The sequence below is a fragment of the Dama dama genome, chromosome 24 (assembly GCF_033118175.1).
Source record: "Dama dama isolate Ldn47 chromosome 24, ASM3311817v1, whole genome shotgun sequence".
NCBI lineage: Eukaryota > Metazoa > Chordata > Mammalia > Artiodactyla > Cervidae > Dama > Dama dama.
Window position 1 is genome coordinate 40611447 of NC_083704.1, and position 13041 is coordinate 40624487.

At 39.8% G+C, this 13041-nt stretch overlaps 1 protein-coding gene across 14 annotated transcripts in view; it reads left to right on the plus strand.

The window, feature by feature from the left end:
• Positions 1-13041, plus strand: part of MAGI1 (membrane associated guanylate kinase, WW and PDZ domain containing 1) — a 630820-nt gene that overhangs the window by 547246 nt on the left and 70533 nt on the right. For all 14 annotated transcript variants that reach the window (XM_061128127.1, XM_061128130.1, XM_061128132.1 and 11 more), the window contains 3 exons: positions 1332-1424; positions 7145-7327; positions 7849-8469. In XM_061128127.1, coding sequence (XP_060984110.1) covers positions 1332-1424; positions 7145-7327; positions 7849-8469 — 897 coding nt within the window. The remainder of the gene's footprint in view (positions 1-1331; positions 1425-7144; positions 7328-7848; positions 8470-13041) is intronic.

The window sequence follows — 13041 nt, forward strand, 5'->3', positions numbered from 1 at the left end:
TGGAAATTGGCAAACTTTTTTTGTAAGTGATCAGATAATAAACACTTTAGGCTTTGTTATTCATACGGCGTCTACTATCTCTGCTCTTACAGTATGAAATATGTTATAGACTGTAAACAAATGTGTGTGGCTGAAGCACTGAACACTGAAATTTGAGTGTCATGTAGTTTATATGTCAACAAAATATTCTTCTTAATCATTTAAAAATGTGTGAAAACATTCTTGCAAGCTTTATAAAAATAGGCACGGGGGCCAGTTTGGCCTGTAAGCCATAGTTTGCCAACCACAGCCATAGACTGTATTTTAGAGAGTGTGTTTGTATGTATCTGTGTGTGTGTGTGTGCGTGCACACACTGAGCTATTGAAAAGTTCTCCCTTCTACCTTAATCTCTTTTCTATTTAAAAATTTTTAAAAATATTTTCATGAATTTGGGGAATGAGAATGTACAATTGAAAAATGAGTGTAAAATTGTCTATATATACACAATTGACTGTGTTAGCTTAGCTGGAAAGGTGAGTTTGGGATAAATCTTAAGATTCATTCACAGTGAGTTGTTTCTTGGTCTTCAAAGTGAACAAGACTACACTTAGTTCGTACACTTAGACTAGTTAGGACTCAGGGATTTTAGTAATGGGTCCCCTTCAGGTTTGAGAGATGATAGGGGACAGCACGTTACCAAACTCCTGAAACCTACCTTTACTGCCTCAGCCAAGCAGACTTCAGCAGCCCAGCCAAGTCTCAGATGACTTAGAGAAGTTTCTGCCTTATTGGGCCTCCTTTAGTTTACTGTATATCTTTTCTGATATTTTTCCACTTGATCTCACTTTGAATGCTGCAGCCAGAGAGAACTGGAGGTTTTATTGGTTGTTCTTTTATTGGTTTTATTTCTGGTCTCAGAGGTCTTAGGAGAAGGAGACATAAACACACACACACCGGGGGGGACCTTAACATAGAGTAGGTGTGCTAAGTGGTGTCCTACTCTATGCAGCCATATGGGCTTCAGCCTTCCAGGCTCCTCTGTCCATGGGCTTCTCCACACAGGAAGACAGGAGCAGGTTGCCAATGCCCTCCTCTAGGGGATCTTCCTGATCCAGGGATCGAACCCACAGCTCTTATGTCTCCTGCATTGGCAGGAGGGTTCTTTACCACTAGTGCCTCCTGGGAAGTCATGTATAGAATAGCATCAGATACCAGTTTCTTTTCAAGTGAAGCTCTCTGCTTCTGGTTTTATTGGTTTGGATAGTTTTAAAATGAAGAAGGTGGCGAATCCTAAGTAAGGTGACCAGTGATTGGAAGGAAAACAGTAAACCTTTTCTTGTTTTTATTGTAGAATGGACAGAAGATCATTCATCGCTTGTGCCTCCTGCTATTCCAAACCACCCCCCAAGTAATCCGGAGCCAGCCAGAGAAGCTCCACTTCAGGGTAAAGTGTTTTTATAATTGCATCCTAGTTTGGCTCATAAGTTTAATTTTTTTAAAGAAACTTTAAAACATGAAATCTGTGAATTCCTAGATTTTTCCAAAGGATTGTTCTAAGACAGTTCTTTGTTGTGGGGCTGACTTGTATATATGGTAGGGAATGAGCAGTGTTCCCAGCCTCTACCCACTCAGTGCCAGGAGAAACCCTCTCCCAGTGAGGCAAACAAAACTGTCTCCAGATATTGCCAAATGCTGCTGGGAGTGAGGGGTGGTGTGCAAAATCATGTTGAGCTGTGAACTCTAAATTTAGAGAACACACACATTTAATACTGTGTTAAATAAGATACATTGAAAATTCAGCACTACATGTTTCAAGATTCTAGTCAGAGTATTTGCTTTTGACTAAGATTTTCTTGTAAATGTAAAATGGTTTGATATTACTGTGTTATACACTCTAACCTCTGTTCCTGTTGCAGTTTGGGCATTCATGCATGTTTTACAACGTTTCATTGGTTCTCACTTATTTCCATTCACAAATAGTATGCATCCCTACTGAGATTCATTACAGAAAATTGGAAACTCAGAATCTTGCTACTTTCAGGCCTCATTACTTTTAAAGGATAGAAAAGATTTGGGGATTTTTTTTCTTTAGCTTTTTTCTTTTAAATAAAAAAGTAGAATAAGCATCATATTTAGTAATGTTGGGGAGTATGTTACTGAACCAATAAAAAGCTGTAAAATTTGTCTTTTCTTCTCTCTACATTTTTAAAGATGTAAATGTGTTAGATGTTAAAAGATAGGTAAGATACCCCTTTTCCCTAATTTTCATTCCTCCATTTTTATTTTCATAAGAAAAATTATTTCCCTTTCAGCTGATATTATCTTGAGATTGGTGTTAATATCAACTTGTGTAAAATAGTTTGATACCATTTAATGGTGATAATGTTTTTAATACAGACAGAACATAGAAGATAATGATATATAAATTAATATCAACAGGATTGGGGGTTCCTCTGTATTTTTAGAGTATAAAATTCCTTCTTCAACTTCATGTTGTCTTATTTCCTTCTCTCATGGTAAGTTAACTACACTGACTTTTCAGTTGCTTGAACCTCTTGTTAATTCCTTGAATCATCGAAACTATGGACCACATCAGGGTCTTGGCATATGCTGTCCTCCATTTGCAGCTGCCTTTTCCTCTCACTCTTTGCTTTGCCAACTTTTGCTCATCTGAGGTTTTTGCTGGATTCTGTCCTACTCCCTCTTCCCATGTCAAACTTCTCATTTATAGAATTTAACAGTTGGTGATTGGTGTTCATTGGAGTTCAGTTATTTAGCAAGTTTCCTCTTCAGACTTTAAATCCCATGGAGGTATGAGACTGTGTTTTGTTTTGTTTTTCCACTGTAGGATATCCTGAACTAGATCTCATCCTCTCTGCTAAACTTATTATTGTGTGAAATAACGTGTGTACATCCGTGATAAATAGCCTGGCTTCCTTAAAGGATTGTCTTAGAGATTAAATAAATTAGAGCTTTAACGTTTCAGATGCTGAGTGTCAAATGCTTTGTGCACCAACTGAGTTAAGAGTCCAGACAGTGTTGATCTGTATTAGGAACTTTATTTCAGATTCTTCGCTTTCTTTTTTTTTTTTTTTTTTTGCTCCTTTTCTTTAATCTTCTTGGGTCCCCTAGTGGTTTGGGTTTGGGAGAGGCTCACTGAACTCCCTGTGGGAAATAGTCCATTCTTAAAACTTTCTACTCTTTAGTCTCTGTATTGACTCTTGTCTTTCAAGCATAATCGTAATCTTCAAAGTTTAACCAATACCATAGAAGCCAGTTTAAATCCATACTCTTTGACTCCAAGCTACAGTTGTGAGAAACATTAAGTTGGGCTTTATCACCATAGGTTACAACTCTGAGTTCCCTGTGTGCCTGTTAAGTATCCTGGTCTATGTTCCTGACAGTACTCTCAGGAAGAAGCTGTGTGGCTAACAGGGTTAGATTGTTTGGTATTAATTTTGCTGAGTTCATTGCTCAACTGGACTTTGCTCTGATCAAGAGGGTATCCTTCTCAACTCAGAAAATGTTAACTTTAAAGAGATTTGCTCTTCGGAAATCTCTCCAGCTTCCAGCTTTATGCTCAGAGACTTTGCAGTTACCCCTTCACCCTACCCATTTCACCACCACCATCAACAAAATAATAACCTACATTGATTGAGCTCTTTTTATGCATCAGGCACCTCCATGAGCACTTCAGCTATGTTATCTGTCACCGTTCCTTCTTACAACTATCATATAAATAGTGAGGTTGGTACTCTCATTATCTCCACTTACACATCCGACACTCAGGCAGAGAGAGGTTTAGTAATTCACACACAGCCAGGAAGTAGTAGAGCACAGATTTGAACCCTGGGTGTCATTAGGAACAGTTTAACTTCTGACTTAAACCTTTTTGTTGTGTTTTTTTTTTTTTTTTTTTTTTAATTTTGTGGGATACCTCATCATCTTAATGTATGCCATTCAGTTGGGATGCTACTGGGTACGCGTTACCATTTATATTCAAGTTAATTGCAATTTTAAAAAATAAAAAGGTTAGTTTCTTGTTTCCACTAGCCACATTTCAAGGGCTCAGGAGAGCCTCCTGTGGCTAGCAGCTGCTGTATTGGATAGTTCAGATACCGAGCATTTCCTATGTCACAGGAAGTACTCTGGGGCAACACCATTCTATGGTATTTAAACACTAGTTCCAAGAATAGTGCCAACTTGGCAGAGAAGCAAGCAGCTACAGGTTGTTCATGAGTAGATGTTTTTGGGCCGAGACCCAGAAGGTCCAGATTCAGTGAATCCAGGGCAGGCCCTAGAAATGAGTACATTTTAAAAAAGCTACCCAGGTGATCCTTCCACATCACCAGATCTTACAACTGGTGACTAGTCCGCAAATTAGCCTGTCTTAGAAAATTACATGTGCCACAAGGCTGCAGCAGAGAGCTCCTCATTCCGCTGCTTGTATATAGAAAAGCACTTCTTCTCCAAAGCTACAGTAACTGATGACCTACCTGTACATAAAACATAATAAAATGTGCATAAATATGGAACCCTCTGATCTTCCCTCCCTAGTTAAATGTTGAAACAGAAAGTCAGTGGTGTAATTTCAAAGTCCTCTTCATGTCTCTTTTAAGCTGAAAGCATTCTCAGCTCAAAATATGCTAATGGCTTTTTAAAACATTCATTTAGATAAACTGCCAGACACATTTTTACATTTTCTAACTTTGCTATCTATAATCACGGTGAAAAACTTACACACCTAGCCACCTCTTACAGCCTTCTCAGAGACACGTTAAATTTCATTTCTTTGTATTCTTATTCATTTGTTCATTCAGCACACATTTTTGGAGCACACGCAATGAAACAGGCCATGTTTTATTTACACTCTGGACATGCAATCATAAATCCTTGTGGAGTTTTTTTCTAGTGTTGTATGTGTGAGCATGTGCAGTGCCTCTCCTGCAATGGGGTCTGGGGAGAGGGAGATAAAACCCCCAATCAGTGAGTGAGCTGTATCCCGTGTCGGATGGTGATAAATGCTGAGATCAAAAATAAAGCAGGTAAGGGGGATTGTGAATGCTGGAGCAGATATTGCAGTATTTAATAAGGGGACAGAGAGTGTCTCACTGAAAAGTTGATGGTTATTGATGTCTTTGCCTAAGTGAAATATGTGTTTGCCTTAAAGCTTTCCCTAGTAGCCTCTGCTTCAAGAATAGCTGCTATTCACATACCCCATAAAGGGAAATTTGGGGGTTATCTGAATGGTTCTCAATTTCCCATCTAGTAATTGCCATGGCAACTCTTGCAGTACAAGCCCGGGCTGCGCTTGACATCCCCTCCCCGGTGCTTTGGCAGGTGACTTCACATGGTGAATCCAGCTTGCCTTTCTTTAGCCATGGTGACAGGACTATAGTTTGTCATGCTTCCAGCCAGCTTTGGGACTGCAGTAGAGGGGAGGAGGTTAGTGAGCAGACCTGTGACTCCAGGCAATTTAAAAAAGCCTTCTTAAGAGCCAGAGACTTTTGAAATGTGCAATTAAAAATTGTATGTGTGCCCAGAGATCTTTTTAAAAAGACCTTTTAGATGTAGCTAACCAAAAATAACTTTCCTTCCTGGGTGCCTGCCTCCTAGTGCAGGGGTATATGGAGACATGGGGAATTTTTTTCTCCTTTTTTTTTGGATAGCATTTTTGGTAGAAAAGTAATAGGGCGTATGGGGAAGCTGTGTCAAGGGCAGGAGATAGGAAGTATAATAGGAGAGTTGAAAGAGTCTGACCCTAGAATGATGTTCACTACTTTGGGATAATCAGGGAAATTCAATTGAGCTTCTCAATTACAGAGAAATGCCCAAACTCAAAATAAAATATTGGATTTGTGTGCAAAATGTTATTTGTGAATGTTATCAAGAGAATTCACTAAATGTTTGGAAGCTATTTAGCTGTATATCTGTTAATTTGTTTTTAATGAGACAACTGATTTTGGACATACCTAAGCTATTTCACAAATTGTAAACGATGCAAATGGACAGGAAAAATCAGTTGAATTTAGAATTCAATTCAAAGTAGTGACTCCTTTTAATTTTTAAAATAGCGATGCTCTGTTTATTTTATTTATTTTTGGTTTTGCTGGGTCTTAATGGATGCGCATGGGCTTTCTTGAGTTACATTGAGCGGGGGCCTACTCTAGTTGCGATCTGTGGGCTTCTTACTGTGGTGGTGTCTCTTGTTTTGGAGCGCGGGCTCTAGGTTGTTCAGGCTTCAGTAATTGTGTTGCATGGTTTCAGTAGCTGTGATACACAGGGTTAGTTGTCCTGGGGCAGGTACAATCTTCCCAGACAAGCGGGAATGCAGGTTGAACCCGTGTCCCCTGCATTGAAAGGTGAAGTCTTAGAGAGAGTGTGTATTAGTCACTCAGTTGTTTCTGACTCTTTGTGACCCCATGGACTACAGTCCACCAAGCTCCTCTCTCCATGGAATTCTCCACGACAGGAATACTGGAGTGGGTTGTCATTTCCTTTTCCAGGGGATCTTCCTGACCCAGGGATTGAACCCAGGTCTCCTGCATTGCAGGCAGACTCTTTACCGACTGAGCCACAGGAAGACCTAACCACTGGACAAACAGAGAAGTCCCATGATTCTCCATTTTTTATTTATATGAGTTATTCTTGGTGACCATGCTATGTCTCCTGGTATCATCTTTTTATTTTCAGAATGAGTTTTCTGCTTGAAAAGTTTCTGTGTAATTGACTCTGCAAATGGGAGCCAAACTCAAGACAACATACTGGAAGCCATAGTAGAAAATATAATCTGTGACAAAACAAAAGACACAAAACAAAGACCCACTCCATTTTTTGTGAAGGGCCTCATAGCAACTCAGTTGCTGTCAAACTACATGAAACAAGACCAAGGATCTGTGTCAGACCGTGGACACCAAAGTCATCCTTCTGTTACATTTTCTTTTGATCTTCATGCTGACACACAGTGAACCCTAGCCCCCTCCTTACACAAAAGAGTCTAGGAATTCCCTTATAACTGAAATCAAGAAGGACTTTCTTGAAAAACCTCTGTGCCCCATGCCCCAGCACAGGAGTTTGGAGAGATACCTCTAACTTGTATCATTTCTTATTTACTTCATCTTTTCACTCATGGTGACCCTCCTTACACATCTTGTTTTGATGCAGGCAAACCCTTTTTTACACGAAACCCTTCAGAGTTGAAAGGCAAATTCATTCACACGAAGCTGCGGAAAAGCAGTCGTGGCTTTGGTTTCACAGTCGTTGGAGGGGATGAACCTGATGAGTTTCTGCAAATCAAGAGCTTGGTCCTAGATGGTCCTGCCGCCCTGGATGGCAAGATGGAAACAGGTATGAGACACAACTTGGTCCTGTGTGGTCAGGTCCAGACGGCATCGTGATTTCTTGAGCTTGTCATTGTCCTTTAAAAACTGGGCGAATGAGCAAGCTTCCTGTACTACGTAAATGTGTCCCCTGGTATAGATGAAGAGCTTTGAAGCTGCTTTAACATTTTCCCTTTTGGGGAACTGTTAGGGTGCTGTCGAGTATAGTAAAGGAGTAATTTACTAAAAATGCAGATCCATTTGAATGAATGAATTCTCAACTTGGTATTCTGCAGTGGTTTTTTTCCTTTTTTTTGAACAAAAAAGCTCAAATGTTCTTTCAATGATCATTATATTCCCATTAGCAGGGAAGACAGTAAATGCTACAAGAATGCCTTATTAGCATAAACAAAGTAATGGAAGCTTTTTGTGCCTTGTAGTATCACCCCCTAATCCAATTTCAGTTCAACTTCTTATTGGTAGGATTTTATAGTATAAAATTGATAGAACTTTCCTGAGCAGTTTTTTTAATCCCCAACTCTTTTGCAGGAGACGTGATTGTGAGCGTGAATGACACCTGTGTTTTGGGACACACTCATGCACAAGTTGTGAAAATCTTCCAGTCCATTCCCATTGGTGCCAGCGTGGACCTTGAACTCTGCCGAGGTTATCCATTGCCTTTTGACCCAGATGACCCCAACACAAGTTTAGTGACTTCGGTGGCCATTTTGGATAAAGAACCAATTATTGTGAATGGTCAAGAGACCTATGACTCGCCAGCTAGTCACAGTAGTAAAACAGGCAAAGTCAGCAGTATGAAGGACGCCAGGCCAAGCAGCCCTGCGGATGTGGCTTCAAATGGTTCCCATGGTTACCCCAATGACACTGTCTCTTTGGCTTCCTCCATAGCCACTCAGCCAGAACTCATAACTGTTCATATAGTCAAAGGGCCAATGGGTTTTGGTTTTACTATCGCGGACAGTCCTGGGGGTGGCGGCCAAAGAGTGAAACAGATTGTTGACAGTCCAAGGTGCCGAGGCCTGAAAGAAGGGGATCTTATAGTGGAAGTTAATAAGAAGAATGTGCAGGCCCTAACTCACAACCAAGTCGTGGACATGCTCATCGAATGTCCAAAGGGAAGTGAGGTCACATTATTGGTGCAACGAGGAGGTATGTAGATTTATTTTGTTTCATTTCTTTAAAACCTTACATCCATTGTTATATATACTGGTTATCAGGTGGCTATTAGGGGCTTTCTAAATGTCTACTCCTCTAAGATCATTTTTATTTAAATACTGGAAAATGCATTCAAAATGCCTTCTGATTTCTCCAAATGCTAGCTTCTTTAGAATAAAGGTTATGTTTATACATTATGTGTTTATACAAAGGGCATACACAGAGGGTAATACTGTTGCTGAGAGAGGGATCCAGGTGCTCGAGACTCAAAAGCCAATAAAAATGCAAGGCTGGTAGAAAGGAAAATTCGCTTTGCTTTGGAGGCGGGCAACCTGAGGGAGAGTGGACTCATGTCCAGAGGCCAATTCCCACCCACCCCTCCCCCACTGACATTCAGTGGGCGAGAACTTTTATAGACAGAAGGAGGAGGTGTATAGGCAGAGAGAAGAGGCTACATGTGGAAATACCACAGTCATCTTAAAATTGGTCATGCAGTGGTCTGATAAGTGTCATCTTGATTGTTTCAAAGTCAGTTTTAAGTTCCAGGGTCAGTTTATTCCCGTTTCTTGGAGGCCATTTCTCAGAATTGTGGCAGCTTATGTCATGGCTACATTCTGATCATCCGGTAGTTAGCTTATTCCACCTGATGGGGGTTTCAGTGTCTGTAAAACAGCTCAAAGGATATGGCTCCAAATGCTATCTGTAGCCATTGAGGAGGACCTCAAGGTCCTTAATTTTGCTTAGTGACTAAACTAATACTTTTTGGTTATGTTTGATTGTCTTCATTCACTTCTGCATTTTCTTACTTCTCCGATTAAACTTAATCTTAGACTAAAGTTTTTCTGTGGACAAAAGACAGGCGGAAGATAAGAAATGTAGTAGCCTGCTCTGTTTCAATTTCCTTTCAGTGTAAATCAAACTGTGCCTTTTAAAACTCATTAAGACTTGAAAACCTTTATCCTGTGAGTCTCCTGAACCTGGTATGCACAGCATGTGTGTGAATTGTAGCTCTTGGCCACTGTTCCAGCCTCATCTCACACTCCTCTCCCTTCCTCAGTTTGCTTGGCCACCTGGCTTCTTTGTGATGCCTTCAGTTCTCTAAGCCCTTCTGTCTCAGGGCCTTTGCACTTTCTGTTTCCATTGCTTGGAAAACTTTTCCCCAACTCTTTACTTGGCTGGCTCAGTCTCATTCAAGTCTCCTCCTGAGAGAGGGATTCTCTGATTATTTATCTAAAGTAGCCCCCAGCAATCCTGTGTAATCCCTATTGCAACACTCCATTTCTTGTTAGCTTCTATCACAGTCATTATTATCGCAAGCCATTGTTTCGTACGTTTTCTTATTTTTCTTTGTTGCCCTCCCTTTTTCATTAGAATTTAATATCCTTAAAGCCAGGGCCCACGTCTGCCTGTTGACAGTTGTGTCCCTGGCATTTAACATAGTATCTGACTCCTGCTAGGTGTTCATGCATGAACAGATAATGAATGAATGGACATGTGATTATTATTTCCCTTGGTGGGAGCAACAGTTCATGAATCATATTAAAAACATCTCAGCATCCCCACACTTTGATGAAGTGGTTAAGAATCTCAGAGAAGTGAGGTATTCTAAATAAATCTTGAGACAGTTGGCTTTCTTCTTTTTCCCCTGTCAGCACCCCCATCCCCCCACCCCTGTCCCCCCAGAACTTCCAGGACCTCACACTGAGAAATATTTTCTGGGTCAGTGTTTGTGGCTAATCTTGATTGATTACCTCCCACAATGGGCAGGAGATTGGTAGTTCCCCTGACTCTTGCCAACACGATGTGTTTATGCATGGAGTATTCTGACCCTCTGAAAAAAGATCAGGACCAGACTTCTACTTTCTCTTCATTTCACTGAGATGGAAAAGCTTGTATATGTTGCACCCGTGATGATCTTGGGCTCTCATGAAGCTATGTGTTCTGTGATGAAAATGATTGGTGTTGTTGGAAGGGAATCCAGAATTCAGAACTGTGAATCACAGTGCTCAGTTCACCATTCTTAAACAGGTATAAAAGCCATTTGCAGATTTTTTTCAAAGAGTTATTTCTACCAATAATATTTTGAAGTGTCTTCTTGTACCCAGATCACTTGACTTCACAGATGTGTTTTAAACAGTGACCAAGATGTTACAGGAAGTGACTTGAGGTTAAGGATGAGGACGGGGAGAGGGTGGAGGATGGTGGTACCTGGCACTGACAAGCAGGAGAGCAGTTTATAAAGTGCTTTTCAAACCTACATGCACCTCTCAGGCCATGTTTACCATGTCCCTGAAAGGTAGGCAGGTACCAACCAAGAGCAGGATTGAGAAGTTCACCGAGATTCTTTGGTTTCCAGTCCAGTATTCTGCTTTACTTAACTCTGAATACTGCTGATTTTTGCATATTTGCTGGTTTTAGTGGCCAGCAAGTTGGAAACTTGTAAATAGTTTTTGGTACATCAGGGCATCTCTGATTCAGCCACTGTTCATTTGACATTACAAATCACACTGTTCTCCATCTTCATTTATTTGCGCCTCCATTTCTTTTGTCATTTTGTTCAGTTTTTCTTTTCCATTCAATTTAATTTTAAAGGGACGAAAAACAAAGTTATCATTGTAATCTACTAAACCACGGTGGTTAATGGAACCATTTTGTAATGAATCTGCCCAAGCTAGCAAACAACTCATTATAAAAACATATCCCGAGCTGATTTACTTTGTTGTACAGCAGAAACTAACACAATATTGTAAAGCAATTATACTCCAATAATAAAATTAAATAAAAAAAAAATTTTAAGAGTGTACAGGGAAGCATGTTAAAGAATCTTAATCACAGTGAAGTACAATGGAAATGATCAGACTATTCATCAATCAAGTATGGGTTAAAAATAAAATACCCTTGATTTCAAATATGTTTATTTTCTTTCAATTCCTCAGACTTCTTTGGTTAATGCTATTACATTTTATAACATTAAATTAATAAGAGAAGCTCCAGAATACATTACCACATTAGTCAACATCTGCATAGTTTATTCCAGAACCTGAGTAATTTAAAATCACTGTAACATCAGCAGTCTTTAAAATATGCTATATATGCTTTGCGTTTGATTTATGTATCAGATAGAAAGTTTGCACATCTTCACTTGGCAAGCCAGCACCAGCTACTATTAATCTTTCTAGAAAGCATATAAATATATTTGTTTCTGCCATATATCAGTTATTTGAATCAGGGCTGGCATTTTAATCATTCTTCTTGTATGATGGGAGTGTAAATGAGAAGGTTTGATGATTAATAAGGATAGCAGCTAGGTTAAATGAGAAAGCAAATAGCCATTTCACTGTTTCTTTCTCATTTCTGTCTTAACTCCTGGTAAGCAGATTGATAAACTCATTAAGTCCACACTTTTCTTGATTCTCAGGACTTCATATCTCAAGCATGTCACTTTCTGTGCTTTAGAGAAGTAGTCTTTTCTACTTTGGGCAGAACTTAGCTACATTTGCGTTTTGGTTTTCACTCTTAGTCTCCTAAACTCATTTATTATTTTTGTTCTGGTTGAGATCAGGTGCGTTTTGGTTTTTTTTTTTTTTTCCATCTCCCTCCTGCCAACCTGAAAATAAGCAAAGGTTGAAATATTACTTGTAAATTTCTGGAGACAGTTTTTTGGGCCAGGCTTGGGCTTGCTGGGGGTGTCCATCCATAGCCTTGGCAATTGAAATCGTTATTGATTTGTTTACAGGTGTCTTCTCTGTAAACAAGTCCGTGTCTGTGGCTAGCAGTCAAGTTCTATAAAGGGCAGCCCCTTCTTCCTTTGCCTGGCTTCCCATCTTCCCATGGCCAGTCCATTTCTCCTTCTCCCTCTGCCATCCAGTCAGGAGAATGCCTTTTATTTTTCTTAATTTTTCACAGAGCATTTGCATTCAGAAGACCCATCACCTGACACCAGTGTGAGTCTAGAGTCTTTTTACATGTTTGGAAAATGATGCTACAAGGTTATTACTATTGTTTTGAATCATTTTTTTTTAATTTACGAAAGATGAAGAATTTATTTCATGAAGGTTTTTTACTTTTAAAAAGGGATTATACTACATGTAGCATAACTACCTGTGCCCCCTGTGTATTTTGTGTATTTGGCTAATTTATACCTAGTAGGAAGTACGATGCTTTTGAAGATACCATTGGGAATGGAGTCAGAATACTCTTGTTTCAAAAGACAACTTGGAATATTTCTTGAAAGAGGAGAATGTGTGTTTTACTTTGACAGAAGATGTGTATTGAAAAAGCTGAACCTAAGCCTTCCCTGGTGGTCCAGTGGTTAAGATTCTGAGTTCCCAGTGAAGAGGCCTGGGTTCATTCCAGGTCAGGGAACTAGATCCCACATACCACAACTAAGATTCAGTGTGGCCAAATGGAAAAAAAAAGAGTACATATCATTTTGTTTTTGTTGTTAGGTCACTAGGTCATGTCTGACTCTTTGCAACCCCATGGACTGCAGCATGCCAGGCCTCTCTGTCCTATACTATCTGCTGGAGTTTGCTCAAACTCCTGGCCATTGAGTTCGTGATGCCA